Below are 16,539 nucleotides of genomic sequence, written 5' to 3'. Positions count from 1 at the left end.
AATTACAGGAAAGGAAGAAACTACCAAGACCAATCATGTTCTAAGCCCTGGAGTAAGGGCAGAGCCCCTTCCCTAAGCCCAGGGTTACGAAGATGAAAACTCAACAAATCTTGGACTCTGCCAGAAAGAAAGAAGAGGGGGAGACAGGATTTGGGAAGACAATCAATAATGGATAGAATATAAATCTGTATGTTTTGGGAACCAAATTAAAATGTAAGAGTTGGCATCCTATTTTGAAAAATAAAGATCCTATCCAATCCTTCTTTCCTGAAACAGATGAAGGAGGTGTTCAGGAATAGTTGCTGACAAATTCAGCATTTTTCTCAAGTAGCAGCTCTGGATAAACTTGAGAAGTTAAAAAACTGAATCTCCAGAGACACAGACCATATAATTTAGATATGGAGATTTTTCAAAACAGATGTTACCAATTCCTATAAATGCTGCAGAAGAATCTTTATTGGGTGCCTGGGTGGCTCAGTCACTTAAGCGTCTGCCTTCGGCTCGGGTCATGATCCCAGGGTCCTGGGATCAAGCCCCGCGTCGGGCTCCCTGCTCAGTATCTCCCTTTCCCCCTGCTCGTGCTCTCTCTCTCTCTCCCAAATAATAAAATCTTTTAAAAAATTAAAAAGGAAAATCTTTGTTAATTTCCATGTATCATCTCATTCTGAGCATCATCATGCCTTTTCAATTTACCCGCCAAAATATATTAACCATAAGATACAGTCCTACCTAACAAACCTGGCCATTTTGAGTTGTATGGTATTAATCAACTGGATTTTAGAAAATGGTTTGCCAGACAGAATGATATCAGGATTTCTTCCCCAAAATGGAATTATTTTAATATACTGATACATTAATTTCAGTGTTAACATGTAAATAATAGGGACGCCTGGGTGGCTCAAGTGGTTGAGCATCTGAACCTTTGGCTCAGGGCGTGATCCTTGGGGTCCTGGGATCGAGTCCCACATCAGGCTCCCTGCATGGAGCCTGCTTCTCCCTCTGCCTGTGTCTCTGCCTCTCTCTCTGTGTGTCTCTCATGATTAATAAAATCTTTCAAAAAAAATAACATGTAAATAATATAGATCACCACCACTAACCACTGAATATATATTCCTAGTTGTGATAATAAAACTGTATTATCAGCATTATCTTCCATTCAGATATGGTAGAAAAGCATATTTCTGATTCACTGCCACAGATTTCAAGCCAACAACATAGAAACTTAAATGAATAAAACTGAACACGTCTCTCAGAGTATCATTCCTGCCCACCTGCCCCGTTGTTTACATGGCATTTAAATGGTAAACTCCAGGGATGCCTGGGTAGCTCAGTCTGTTAAGTTCGAGCAAAAGTTTCAGCCTTTCCAGCCCCCCATCCCACACCTGGCTCCCTGCTCTGCCTGGAGTCTGCTTCTCCCTCTCCCTCTGTCCCCCCTGCCCCACTCATGCTCACTCCCTCTCAAACAATTAAATCTTAAAAAATAAAATTAAATAAATAAAAGGCTAAATTCCATAAATATACCTACAATCATAAATTTACATCAAACCCTTTTTAACTTGGCCTATAGCTAAATTTAATTTACCAAAGACTGATTAAAAAAACCTTTCATATAGTTCTAGAGTTTTTTATAAAGTAATGAAACATAACAGTAATGAAAAGTAGAACATCCCACCTAAGCTTCCTACAAAATATCAGACTTAGAGATCCAAATGTAATTCACTAAGAAGCAGGCTAACACCATTTTTAAGGAAGTCAATAAACTAATCAGTTTTAAAAAGTTAATAAAATAATAAGCCTATATTTTTGAGGCTTCTTTTCATAACCATTTAAAATATATGTTAATTTTTAAAACTTAACATTAATGATAAATACTTGAATGGAAAAGAGGTTGAGGGAACCCTGGGTGGCGCAGCGGTTTAGCGCCTGCCTTTGGCCCAGGGTGCGATCCTGGAGACCCGGGGTCGAATCCCACGTCGGGCTTCCGGTGCATAGAGCCTGCTTCTCCCTCTGCCTGTATGTCTCTGCCTCTCTCTCTTTCTCTGTGACTATCATAAATAAATAAAAATTAAAAAAAAAAAAAGAAAAGAAAAGAAAAGAGGTTGAGAACTACTGGGCTAAGCATCCAAATGGAAAAGAAAACTCTTAGAACCAAGAAATAAAAAACTCTGATACATTACTAGTCTGAAGAACCTTACACTATATAAACCATTCTCAAATACTTATAAAGTTCTGGCAAGGGATGACAAATAGCTGTAATACAGAGCCTCCACAAGTAGTAAATGAACATATGGTAGAAATGTAGTAGCAGTAGTAGTAGTTGTTGTTGTTGTAGTAGTAGTAGAAATGCTACTGTAACTTTGAAATGTATGAAAATATTCTGAAGTTTACAAAAACGTAAACTGCTTGTTTTGTCTGGATGTTATCCTGCTTTTTTGATACTGTGTGATAAAAGATAAAACCAATAAAATAGGATCATAAATGCTGTGTGGGTATCATCTGTTAAATATAAACTTTAGTAACATTAAATTCCATTAGTTAGGGCAGCCCGGGGGGCTTAGGGGTTTAGCGCCACCTTCAGCCCAGGACGTGATCCTGGAGAGCTGGGATCGAGTCCTGCATCAGGCTTCCAGCATGGAGCCTGCTTCTCCCTCTACCTGCTTCTCCCTCTGCCTTTGTCTCTGCCTCTCTCTGTTTCTCGATAAATAAATAAAATCTTTTAAAAAAAATCCGTTAGTTAAAAAGAGGGGCTGTGTATAATTTCAAAATGCTTATCTCTATAACAGGCAAACCCATACCGAAGCATAATTCAATTATTCTGAACATTTGGATTTGAGCACAGCATCACCCCCACCTGGTGGTAGTTGAATCCAGTCACATATGTACATAATTTAGAGACCATCTAAAACAAACATCAGAAAATGTTTATCATCACAAGGTGATTACAATGCAGGTTGAAAAATGCATATTGAACTCTCCATGTTGAAGTTGTCACAAAAAAACCTATGTGTGTTTTACAAACGTTTACGAAGTCACCTGGGGCCTAATTTAATACTGGAAATAGTTACATAGTATATTTACAAATTCTCCTATAAGAAGAAAATTTTACTAAGCTTGAAATTACAAAAGTTTCTGAAATTGTCACCAACGACATCATCACGTAGACATCTCAAAGAACATTCATCAGTGTAGTCAATTATCGGTCACCTACTATGTGGCAAAGATTATATAAATCATACTTCTCTCATATGTGCATAAGTCAGGAATGTTTCCCTATAAATACTGTTTTGAAAAATACTGTTTCACTAGATTAAGAAATACTGTTTCACTAGATTCACAAGTTACAAAAAGAACAGTAGTGGATGGAACAAACATATATATAATCCTTTCCTTCTACCTTAAATATTTCCCAAAATGCTTCTCTGATAAATCTGGTTTACAGAATATTTTCTCATGATACATGGTAGTAATGTATGGCAGCTTAGCAACAAAATAATAAAACTCAGAAAACAAGCCATAAGCAATAAAAATTAATTTCTATTATATCCAACTGCTTAATTATAACTTAATGCTTGGTTATACATTTTTTAAAATGACCTTTAAATGAAAACTCAATAAAGCTTTAATACAGAAGTCTCTAACAACAGTCAATCAATAATCACAACATAAAATACATTATATAAACACAATGTATCTTAAATGTCATTTTTTTCATCCTTTTTTTTTTAAAGGACCCTGAGAGATCTGCTAATTGCAGCAATGCCCTTTGTGAAGTAATTCAATGCTGCTATAGAGGTTAATAAAAAAAGTACAGCACTGGTGGTTAAGAGTTCAGGCTCTGCAAACAGATGTTTACACATATACCTTGGGACCCACTAGAATATAAGCTCTTATAGGCAGAGAACTCTTTTTATGTTTTGTCCACTGATGCATCTGCAATATTAAGAACAGCACGTAGCACATGTAGTAGGCATTCAATAAATACTGGCTGAATGAATGAATTTATCTAAGTCTTATGGAGAAAACCTGACTGGACCTTTTTTATTACCCCATGGAAAATGCAGATGAACTGACATAAGAAAGCTAGAAAGAGAGGAGACTGGTTTCTCCCATGGATGATGAGAATAACAATAATAATATCATCATCATCATCATTATCAGTTTTATGCTTAGTTTCAGATAAGGACTTATCTTAAACTTCCCAAACACAAAATCTACATTTGCTCATTTTATACCAGGTTCCTAACAAGCTACAGGGCTTATGTGTACTGAAACCTGTTTGCTAAATTAAACTACATGATTTATAAATCATGATTTTCATAAAAAGATTAGAGAGTATCCATGAAAGTATGGTCTGCTTATTTTTTTATGGAAAACTTTTTCTCCTTCATTCCCTATTTGTAGGATGAGTACAAAATAATTGGGTAGTAAAAAACTACCCAGAAATAAAGTTATCATAAGACACAATATATATGATGTACATATATTATTTTAAAGCTAAAAATCTTTGAAAATATAAAAATAGACTGGAACGAATGAGGAGACATTTGTTTAGAAAGCATCAATACCATAAAAAGATACAAAGCTCATCAAATTAACCTATAAATCTGAAGTATGTAAGTACTAACAAGTTCTTTTCAGTAAGTGGGAGTAATAGAAAATCATTCTAAAATTAAAGAGACCAAATGCATGACGAGGGAACACTCAAACTCCCAATTCATATCTGGAATATAACTGTACTCAGCATTGAGATATAATTTTAATGGAAGCAGAAAGCTAATCAATGTTATTGCGTCCTACTTGGATAAAATAATGTGTAAACTAAATAAGGATAGTCAACAATATGAAGCATAAAAGGAGAAATAAAGAGTTAAGATCAAGAGACTGGCAGAGACCAAATAGAGGGCTCCCCATGACCCAAGACTTATTCAGAACTCCAGGTAAAAGTAGGCTGAGTATTAATGTGTAGATGTAATAAGCATCAGGCTTATCACAGTGTGTGCCAAATATCTGAATCATATAACCAGTTTCCCTTGATCTAACTCAAATTCTATCAACAAGTCTCTGATTACAAATTTGTTTTTCCGTTTAATCCATCCAAAGAGAAAAATGTGTTCAGCCCAACGAACAGCACATATCTCATTGCAAATTAATGAACAGTGTCCTGGATTATAAACCAGCACCTTAGGAACTTAGTTAATATAAAGAGAAAGATGAAGCATTATTGTGGATTTGCAGAATCAAGAAAACTTCAGAAGGTTGAGTTGTCATTACAGTTTGTGAAACTGTACCCATGGATGAATCCCCTATTTCATTTCTCCCAAAAGCTGTGAAAAGAATGCCTCTCAATGGAAGGAGGAAGAATCATGAATCATCTCTGCCTCAACTGAAGACTCACAAAAAGTTGGGCTACTAGAGGAACTCTCTATGGATCACCCTTTTAATCTTATTGCTGGCCTTTGATCTGTTGTTTGTTCTTATAAAAATACATAATAAGAAAAAATACATAATAAATCAAATTAACACCTTCTTTACAACAAGTCAGGCAATTAAATATCCATAAACAATTATGAAATCAGTTCTCACTGTTGGAAAAATAAAGTTTCTAAGCCAGAAAAAGTGAGAGAGAGAAATAAATTCTGAATTATGGTAACTTTACAAGGTAAACACTGGTTCATGGTAGTCATGACTCTCAAAAACATTTAGTAAATTTTAAGATAATTAAGAGATTCATGGTTTAAAAAAAATAAACTTTCAAAAGTAAGGGTCCGATACAAATAAGGAGAAATAAAATGGAAGGAATTTAAATGAAACCACAGTACAGAGGAAAATCGTTTCTCACCAAGTCCAAGGCAGCTAGTATACAAGAATTATCCACCTAAATTCAAAATGGTAGATATACATCTTCCATGTTCTCTCTACATTTAGATATTCTAATCCAATAGTATCCAGCAGAATTTTAGCTCTTGATAACACTAAAGCAAAGAGCACAGTAGAGTCCTCACCAATGAGTGTATGATGGATAGGTGAAGGGGTCTATGTCATAACATAGGAGAAACAAAGCGCTAATGTGAATTGTGGAAATATAGTACTTTCTGGTTTCACTAAACAGCGTCAATCAACACAGGAAAAATACAAAAGCACTCCGTGGAGTAAGGACACCTGTTATTCAACCTAATCTAGACATACTGATATTACAAAAACCTTTTTTTTTTCTTTTTACAAAAACCTTTTTAATAGTTCTAGTCTTACATGATTTCAGACATTAATTTTATTTGTAAGAAGGTACCTTTCTGGGGCACCTGGGTAGCTCAGTAGTTGAGTGTCTGCCTTTAGCTCAGGGCATGACCCCAGGGTCCTGGGATCAAGTCCCACATCGGTCTCCTCACAGGGAGCCTGCTTCTCCCTCTGCCTGTGTCTCTGCCTCTCTCTGTGTATCTCTCATGAATAAATAAGATCTAGGAGGAGGAGGAGGAGGAGGAGGAGGAGGAGGAGGAGGAGGAGGAGGAGGAATCTTCCTTTGGTTCACAATGACAGTTTACGAAGCTGTTCTAAAAATTCTGAAAAGATATCAAGCTCATGAATTATGTAGAGATTCTGCTTCAATGGGCTAACAACAATTTTAAAAGGTAGATGGTAACAGTACCTAAAAATAATTTTAAAATACATTATCTTACTAATGCTCAAAAAAATGTTCTCAATTTGTAGCAAGGCTCATCTAAATTTTCATTTAGTCCCAAGACTATTCATGAAGAAAAGCCATAAATCAATATGATACAATTTAATCCTGAAACCTAAACTATGTAGTTTTAAAAATCATTACATAATACTCTGCATGAAAAATTACAAGTATGTCTACACTAATTCTGCTAATTTTCTGTAAGACACTAGTATAATTTTAAATTCCCTAATCCCTAATGATGTTGAGCACCTTATATGCATGGCTGCCTCCATGTATCTTCTTTGGATGAAGTGTTTATACAAATCTTTTGCCTATTTTTTAATTGCATTGTTTGGTTCTTACCAAGGTTGGAGAGTACTATATATTTTGAGCACTAGTCCTTTAGCAAATATATACTTTGCCCGTACTTTCTCCTTGTTGATGGCTTGCCTTTACATTCTTCTAACAGTATTATTTAAAGAACAGAAGTTTTAAAATTTCTATAAAATGTAATTTATCAGTTTGTGTGTTATTATGCTTTGATATATTTAAGAAATCATTTTCTAATTCAAAGTCACAAAAAAGTTCTCTTGTATTTCTTTCTAGATTTCCTATAACTTAGGTTTTGCATTTAGGGATATGATCCATTTTCAGTTAATTTTTTTTTATGTGAACTAAGGTAGGACTACAAGTTCACTGTTTCACATATGGATACCCATCATGCCAGTATCCCATCTGTTGAAAAGACTACCTTTTCCTTGCTAAATTTGTCAAAAATCAGTTGTTCATTTAAGTGTGGGTCTAATTCTAGACTCACTATTCTGTTCATTGATCGGTTTATCTATCTTATTGTCTTGTTTACCGTAAGTTTTTGTAATAAGTCTTCGTACCAGGTAGGATTAATCCTCCATTTCTATTCTCTTTTATTTTTAAAAAAATTATTTTATTTATTTATTAGAGACAGAGAGAGAGAGGCAGAGACACAGGCAGAGGGAGAAGCAGGCTCCATGCAGGGAGCCCGATGTGGGACTCGATCCCGGGTCTCCAGGATCACACCCTGGGCTGAAGGCAGCGCTAAACCACTGAGCCACCCAGGCTGCCCTCTATTCTCTTTTAAAGGCTTTGTCTATCTAGATCCTTTGCATTCCATATAAATTTTCAAATCAGTTTGTCAATTTATAAGTGAAAGCCAGCTGGGATTTAGATTATAACCATACTGAATTCATATAGACCAATTTAGGGAGAATAGACATCTTAATAATATTAAGTCTTCCATTTTTTTTTTTTAATTTTTTATTTATTTATGATAGGCACACAGTGAGAGAGAGAGGCAGAGACACAGGCAGAGGGAGAAGCAGGCTCCATGCACCGGGAGCCTGATGTGGGATTCGATCCCGGGTCTCCAGGATCGCGCCCTGGGCCAAAGGCAGGCGCCAAACCGCTGCGCCACCCAGGGATCCCTTAAGTCTTCCATTTCACAGACAAGGTTTATTTATTAATTTAGGTCTTCTTTCATTGTTCATAATGCTTTCTAGTTCTCAGTCTATAGGTCTTACAAATCTTTTGTCAAACTCAACCTAGGTATTTCATATTTTTTATAAGTGGTATTTTTGAATTTCAATTTCCAATTGGTTAACAGTAGAGTATATGGAAATAAAACTAATTTTTGTATATTAATCTGGTATCCTGAAACCTTGCTAAACTCCTTTATTAGCTCACTTTTTTTTTTTTTGTAAACTCAAAACAAAGTACCACTACATCCCTATTAGAATGGCTAAAATTAACAAGATTGACTAAAGCAAGTGTTGGCATGTGGAGGATGTAGAATTTTCATATGCTACTGTTAAGAATCTAAAATTTTAGGGATCCCTGGGTGGCGCAGCGGTTTGGCGCCTGCCTTTGGCCCAGGGCGCGATCCTGGAGACCCGGGATCGAATCCCACATGGGCTCCCGGTGCATGGAGCCTGCTTCTCCCTCTGCCTGTGTCTCTGCCTCTCTCTCTCTCTCTCTCTCTGTGACTATCATGAATAAATAAATAAAATCTTTAAAAAAAAATTAAAATAAAATAAAATTTTAGAACTACTTTAAAAAACACCTTGGCAATTTCTTCAAAAGTTAAACATACATCTAACATATGATCTAGCCATTCCATTCTTACATATTTATCAAAGAGAAATGAAAGCATATGTCCATACTTGTATGTCCAAAGACTTGTATATGAATGTTCATGGCAGCTTTGTTATAGTCAAAAACTAGAAACAACCCAAATATCTATCAACAGGTAATTGGATAAACCAACTGTGGTATATTCATACAATGGAATACTACTCAAAAATAAAAAGGAATGAGCTGCTGATACACACAACGACATGGATAAATCTCAAAATGAACTGACTGGAAGAAGTCACAAAAACACATACAAACTGTATGATTTCATTTATATAAAATTCTCTAAAGTGTTAATTAAATCTATAGTGACAGAAAAAGATCAGCAGGTGCCTGAGGAAGGACTACCAAGGGGCATGAGGAAACTTGGGAGTGACAGTTATGTTCATTACCTTGATAATGGTGATGTTTCATGTCAAAACTTACCAAATTGTACATTTTCAATAAGGGCAGTTTACTGTATGTCACTTACATCTCAATTTTTTTTAAAAAAGTAACCAGTATAAAATAATTGTCACCAGGTACCAGAATATACTTTTTATATTGATATGTAAAATTCAACCTTTTCAAGTGCACAATTCAGCAGCTTTTCTGTATATTGATGAGGTTGTGCAACAATCACCACTATTTAACTCCATTAACCCAAAGAGAAATCTGTAGCCGTTAGCAGGCACCCTACATTCCCTCCAGTCTCTCAAAATACACTAAATACACTAAATACATTAAATACAAGACAATGTATTTCATCTGGTATCTGTAATTCAACCCTCAAGGTCTTTCAAGTTGAAGAGACTAGTTTTAAGTAAATTTCAAGGGCCTGTGAAAACACTGCTACTATTTTAATAATTTTATTCTTTCTAATGAGAATCAGAACCATACGGATAGAGACACTGATAATTTCAGAGATGTTCTAATTATCAAATACCCTTTTGAATATTTGCATAACTTTAATAGTGACTATAATGTTAGTACTTTTATTAAAATATTAATTCCAAATGTAGAAACTTTATCTTCCTCTTGGCTTCTCTTTATTATCCATGCCAGTGTTGGTCAAGAATAAACCATAGTGGTAAATGATGAGATGGTGCCTTTGCAAATTCTGAATGGTACATAATCTGAAAAGCTTTAAAAATTTTAATTAATACAATCCATTTTGAGATAATCCCACCATGAACTATACTTTCTCAACCACTGCTCATCATTTAATATTTATGAAACTTTGGGTAAAGTCAAGGCCTCATTGGAAGGATAATGGGCCTATCCTCTACTCCACACTGAACCAACTCAGATTATGATTGACGCTTGTATCTTTAAAAAAAAAAAAAAAAAAAGACATCACCATTTGCATTACAGCATCTGTTGTTTCTAGAAAAAGTGATAATCACAATCAAAATCTAGTAATTTTTTATTATGGAACAGTGTCAGTGATGACAAATATACACAATAAACCTCAGAATAATTTGTGCTTGTTTTTAATGATTCTATTATCCTACAGATTATTTTTGGAGCAAAGAAATTAAATGTGATAAAGCAAAAAATAAAAGCTGATACTATAATTTTTACACTCCTACATTTAGCACACACTGTGAAAAAAACACTCAAGTGTTACTCACTGCTTAAAAATTAACTTTTTAACAGACTCTTAACTAGAGAGAACAAACTGATGGTTACCAGAGGAGAGGTGAGCAGGGGGATGGGTTAAATAAATGATGGGGATTAAGGAGGGCACTTGCTGTGATGAGCACCAGGTGAAGTATGGAATTGTTGAATCACTATATTATATATCTAAAACTAATATAACACTTGATGTTGACTGACTAGAATTTAAAAACTTAATTTAAAAAAATTTTAATATAAACTTTTTATACTTTATATAAAATATTCCAAGCATATTAAATCACAAGTTAGATATATTCTCAATGATGTATTTAAGCCTTAAAAATTGATGTTGAAGTATTTATGAAGGATGCTATTTTCTTAGTAAAATATATGGAATAAGCATTACAACCTGACTATGTAATTGAAATATCAAAGATAGGGATCCCTGGGTGGCGCAGCGGTTTGGCGCCTGCCTTTGGCTCAGGGCGTGATCCTGGAGACCCGGGATCGAATCCCACATCGGGCTCCTGGTGCATGGAGCCTGCTTCTCCCTCTGCCTGTGTCTCTGCCTCTCTCTCTCTCTCTCTGTGACTATCATAAATAAATAAAAATAAAAAAAAGAAAAAAAAAAAGAAATATCAAAGATAGAGAGATGCCTGAATGGCTCAGCAGTTGAGCATCTGCCTTCAGCTCAGGGCATGATCCCAGGTCTAGGGATGGAGTCCCACATCGGGCTCCCTGTGAGGAGGCTGCTTTCCCTTTGTTTATGTCTCTGCCTCTGTCTATGTCTCTCATGAATAAATAAATAAAATCTTTAAAATATATATATATCAAAGATATAAAAATTAGAAAATAACGTGTAATGCATATCTCTCTGGTATTATTTTCAAAGCATACCACCAAGAATAAGTAGCCTCTTACTACTTGAATTGGATAATATCAAACATCTCTGAACCTACAAAGGTACAAAATCACTAAGCACAACCACTTCAGAAAAATTATAGGGTACCCAAGAAAAGAACCACAAAGCCTCATAAAATGCAAGTGTGTTAGTTCTACATACACTCAGTAGCTATTCAAAATTTTGCCTGAAATATTATGAACTATATCATCATGGACCTTGTAGCTTGGTAATAGTCAAAACCGTGAATGTTAAACCCTTGAATGTAAAGAGTCAGTTCAAAATACTTGAAAGATGAATAAGCACATGAAGAAATAAATTCAATAAATCTTCCAGGCATAATGTCAACATAAGATTTGTTACCTAAAAAACAACATTTCTTCTACAGACATGAAAATTAAGTTACCATGAAAACCTGTACAAGAATGTTTATAATAGCTCTATTCATAATCACCAAAAACTAGAAACAATATAAATTTCCTTCAAACCCTGAATCAATAAACTGTGGTACAACCACACAATGATATCCCAACAAACACCAAGTAACAAAAGTTTCAGTATATACAAAAACTTGGATAAATCTCAAAGGTATTATGCTGAATATGGAAAGTAGCCTCAAAAGGTTACATACTTTATAATCCCATTTATATGACATCCTCCCAAAAACAAAACTAAACTGATGGAGAACCAACCAATGGTTGCCAAAGTTGTGTGTTGGGGGGGGTATAACTGTAAAGGGATAGCAGGAGGGACTTTTGGGGGTGATGGAACTTATTCTATATCATGACTGTGCTGGCAATTACATGCATCTAAATGTGTTAAAATTCACAAGCATGTATACTTCCTCCCAAAAGGCCAATCTTATCATATGAGAATTTAAAAATAAATAGCATTTCTAAAAAATCAACTAATTTTACTCAGCTATTTTGAAAAGTGTGACAATGTTTTTTATACAGCCAATTATTAAATAAATTTGTCCAATATTTGTTACTAGTGACAATAAAAGTCAACAAATCAAGTGACTGAAAAATCTATAAAACTCTACTAACTTTTTAATCAAAAAAGAACTTACCAAGTTCATTAAGACTCTGAGCAGCCTTTGTTATCTCTCTACTTCCCCCTTGCAGTTGTCCTTGGAGTCTCTTAGTGAGATACAAGATGCGAATTATTCTCCGAAGCAAATCACAGGCAACCTGTACAAATATCACAATGTTAAGTGTAATCAACCCATGAAGTTTTATTACTATTATGATGTGAACCCCTCCATTCTTTTCAGATGCTAAAGAATCATTCATGTCTCTTTTTGTTTTTTACCCATCAAAAACCTAAAAAAAAAAATCACAAAGCTTAAAAAGCAACATTTTACAATAAACTCCACTTTATCTCCAAAGAAGAGATTTGAGGACTGAGGTGCTCTAAAACCTGGGAACTCCTCTCCTTCATCCTAGATCAGTTTTCTTCTCTAGGCAAGTGGTTCTCAGACTTCACACTAAATTCAAATGGATATTCCAAAAGTTCCAAAGCCCACATCGTGGTCCTGACTAATGAAATCAGAATCTCTAAAGGTGGGAACTAAGCATCAGTATTTGTTTTTGTTTTTGTTTTTTGTTTTTTGTTTTTAGTATTTGTTTTCTTAAATATCCTCAGTCGTACCAATGTGCAACCAAGGTTGAGAGCCACATGCTAGGGCCATCTGCTTCCTACTATTGTTATTGTTTAACAATATAGTTGTTTCCAAACCTGGTTTCTCTTTTCTAGGTCCATAAGGGAACAGACTTAAAACTTCTCCCAATTACACTAAACCTTAAGGAATAAGTATGCCCTACTTGAATTTTCCTAATGGTTCTTTTATCACTAATAACAAATTATGAAACAGAATGATTAAAACAAAAAAACTATCATATACGCACACGTCATCTCCTCTTCCCGTTTCATCACCAGATCTAATACTGAATCTTTACCTAGCCAAAAGACTAAGACACAAAATGAAGACTCATGTATTTCAGGACACTTTATTATAGAAGCTGGATCCAGAGCATTTGCCTGAGGGAGAGACAGGAGAGGGGAGACTGATGGAATAATAGATATGGAGTGACCCTCAGCATCATAATGATAATGAAGAGAGAGAGTCTATCCTGCTGCATTACCACCAGCTTTATGGCCCTGAAGCTGGTTAAGAAGAACATCTTCCTGTCTGAGGAAAATCATAACTGGAGGCAGTAAGAATTAAAAGCACTAGGAAAACCGCTGAGGCTCCAGCTATGAACATTTTCTTCTGAATGAAACACACACACACTCAGAACCACACAGGCACCCACACAACATACAGAGACACACATTTATTCAAAAATACAAAGTTTACAAACATGTAAGTCAAAGACAACCAATCATTAAACATGCTTACCTGAATGCTCTTCTGAGTAACTACAGTCTAAAGCACTTATGATGATAAAAGAATGCCAACTATCTCTGAAAATTGGAAGATTTGGGCATTTATCTTTTATTTAAAATTATTTTCTGGGATCCCTGGGTGGCGCAGCGGTTTGGTGCCTGCCTTTGGCCCAGGGCGCGAACCTGGAGACCCGGGATCGAATCCCACGTCGGGCTCCCGGTGCATGGAGCCTGCTTCTCCCTCTGCCTGTGTCTCTGCCTCTCTCTCTATCTCTCTCTCTCTCTCTCTCTCTCTCTCTGTGACTATCATAAATAAATAAAAAAATAAAAAATAAAAAAATAAAATTATTTTCTGAGTAAGTAATATAAGCACATAATTCAAGATTCAAAAGAAAAAAAGTCAGGATGCCTGGGTGGCTCAGCAGTTGAGCATCTGCCTGTGGCTCAGGTCGTGATCCCAGGGTCCAGGGATAGAGTCCCACATCGGACTCCCCACAGGGAGCCTGCTTCTCCCTCTGCCTGTGTCTCTCTGCCTCTCTCTGTGTGGCTCTCATGAATAAATAAATAAATCTTTAAAAAAAATTTTTTAAATAAAAAAAAGTCATCCTTATATCTATCTCTATGTCCCAAATATGCACTTACCAAAAACAATCACTGTTACCAGTTTCTTGCTTGTCAGAACGGCATTTTTATTTATTTATTTATTATTTATTTATTTATTTATTTATTTATTTATTTATTTATTTAAAATTAAGGCCTTTCCACTTTATTTTTTTTTAATTTTTTAATTTAGTTTATGATAGTCACACACACACACACAGAGAGAGAGAGAGAGGCAGAGACACAGGCAGAGGGAGAAGCAGGCTCCATGTACCGGGAGCCCGACGTGGGATTCGATCCCGGGTCTCCAGGATCGTGCCCTGGGCCAAAGGCAGGCGCCAAACCGCTGCGCCACCCAGGGATCCCAGAACAGCGTTTTTAAATGAACAGTTTCAAATGCAGAATCCCTAGTAATCATTCCCCTGGGATTCTAAAATCATCATGAGGAGAAATACCTTAGATCTAATCACCTAGAATTTGTCCTTCCAGAATTCCCTAGTACCTAACGCAATAAAGGATATGCCCTCAAACATGGAATCTTTGAGCTTATTTCTAATGCTTTTATTTGTAACCACATTTAATCAGTTATCAAGTCTTATTGACTCTTCTTATGTCACATAACACAAGAGTCACATTACCTCTGTTTCTACAAACATCACCTAATCCAAATCTTTACTACCTTCACCTTCACAATGTGGTCTACTAGCTAGTTTTCCGATCTCTTACTGAAATCCATCCTGCTATATTTATCTTCTTAGAAATACAGTTTTCAGCACTCCAGCCCCCCTCTTTAATAAACTTCAGAGGCTCTCTACTGACAGATTATGTTAAATCTTCTCACAAAGGCATTTAATAAAATCCTCAGTCAAGAAGTCTTAGATAATCTATGAGGCAGCACTTGCCACCATTTTCTAATATAGTGGCCTCCACTCCAGTCAATTTCCCTTCCTTATTTTTTATTTGGAACCTTTATTTTTTTAAAGGTTTTATTTTTTTATTTGTCAGAGAGAGAGAGAGCACAAGCAGAAGGAACAGCAGACGGAGAGGGAGCAGACCCCCTGCTGAGCAGGGAGCCCAACATGGGACTCCATCCCAGGACTCTGGGATTTGATCTAAGCCAAAGGCAGACACTTAACCAACTGAGCCACCCAGGTGCTATAAAAGTCCCTATTTGGGACTTTTATAACCAAATATAATACAAACATATTATTCGGTACTAATAAGATATGAGGTATCAAGCCATGAAAAAGCACAGAGGGAAACTTTAAATGTACGTCACTAAGTGAAAGAAGTTAATCTAAAAAGGGTGTATATTGTATGATTCCAACTATCTAACATTCTGGAAAAGACAAAACTATGGAGAAAGGAAAAAGATCAGCAGCTGCCAAAGTTTGGAGGAATGAATAGGCACAGTCCAGAGGATTTTTAGGGCACTGAAAATACTCTGCATGACACTATAATGATGGATATATATATCACCATACACTTGTCCAAATCCACTGAATGTACATCAAGAGTGAACACTGACATAACCTATGGGCTTTGGGAGATAACGATGTGTCAATGTAGGTTCATCAATTGTAACAAAGGTACCACTGTGGGATGGGGGGAGGGGATATGGGTGATTAAGGGGGTGGCCATGTATGTGTGGGGATAGGAGATATAGGAGACACCTTCTTCTTCCTCTTACTTTTGCTGTGAACCTAAAACTGCTCTAAAAAATAGTCTTTAAAATAGATAATGAGGGGTACCTGAGTGGCTTGGTTGAGCATCTGCTTTTTGGCTCAGGTCATGGTTTTGTGGTCCTGGGATCAAGCCTCGTGTCATGCTCCCTGCTCCTTGGGGAGTCAGCTTCTCCCTCTCCCTCTGCTTGTGTGCGCTCTCTCTCTCTCTCTCTCTCTCTCTCTCTCTCTCTCAAATAAATAAATAATTTAAAAATAAATAAATAAAATAGATACAGATATTACAAACACAGAAAACCACACACAGAAATTACAGCCAGGGCAGTCCGGGTGGCTCAGCGGTTGTGCCGCCTTCAGCCCAGGGCGCGATCCTGGAGACCTGGGATCAAGTCCCGCGTCTGGCTCCCTGCATGGAGCTTACTTCTCCCTCTGCCTGTGTCTCTGCCTCTCTCTCTCTTTCTCTCTTTCTGTGTCTCGAATGAATGAATGAATGAATGGATGGATGAATAAATAGAAATTACAGCTAAATGAACTTAGAACCA

At 36.1% G+C, this 16,539-nt stretch overlaps 1 protein-coding gene across 1 annotated transcript in view; it reads right to left on the bottom strand.

Moving 5' to 3' along the window:
• The window catches only part of COG5 (component of oligomeric golgi complex 5), a 298,141-nt gene that overhangs the window by 244,125 nt on the left and 37,477 nt on the right, over window positions 1–16,539 (bottom strand). Inside the window, exon 6 of the mRNA XM_038562706.1 lies at window positions 12,397–12,517. Within this exon, the coding sequence (XP_038418634.1) occupies window positions 12,397–12,517 (121 nt within the window). The remainder of the gene's footprint in view (window positions 1–12,396; window positions 12,518–16,539) is intronic.

The sequence above is a fragment of the Canis lupus genome, chromosome 18 (genome assembly GCF_011100685.1).
Source record: "Canis lupus familiaris isolate Mischka breed German Shepherd chromosome 18, alternate assembly UU_Cfam_GSD_1.0, whole genome shotgun sequence".
In the NCBI taxonomy this organism is placed as follows: Eukaryota; Metazoa; Chordata; class Mammalia; order Carnivora; family Canidae; genus Canis; species Canis lupus.
The sequence above is the reverse complement of the archived record's forward strand: the minus strand, read 5'-3'. Positions and strand labels throughout refer to the sequence as shown.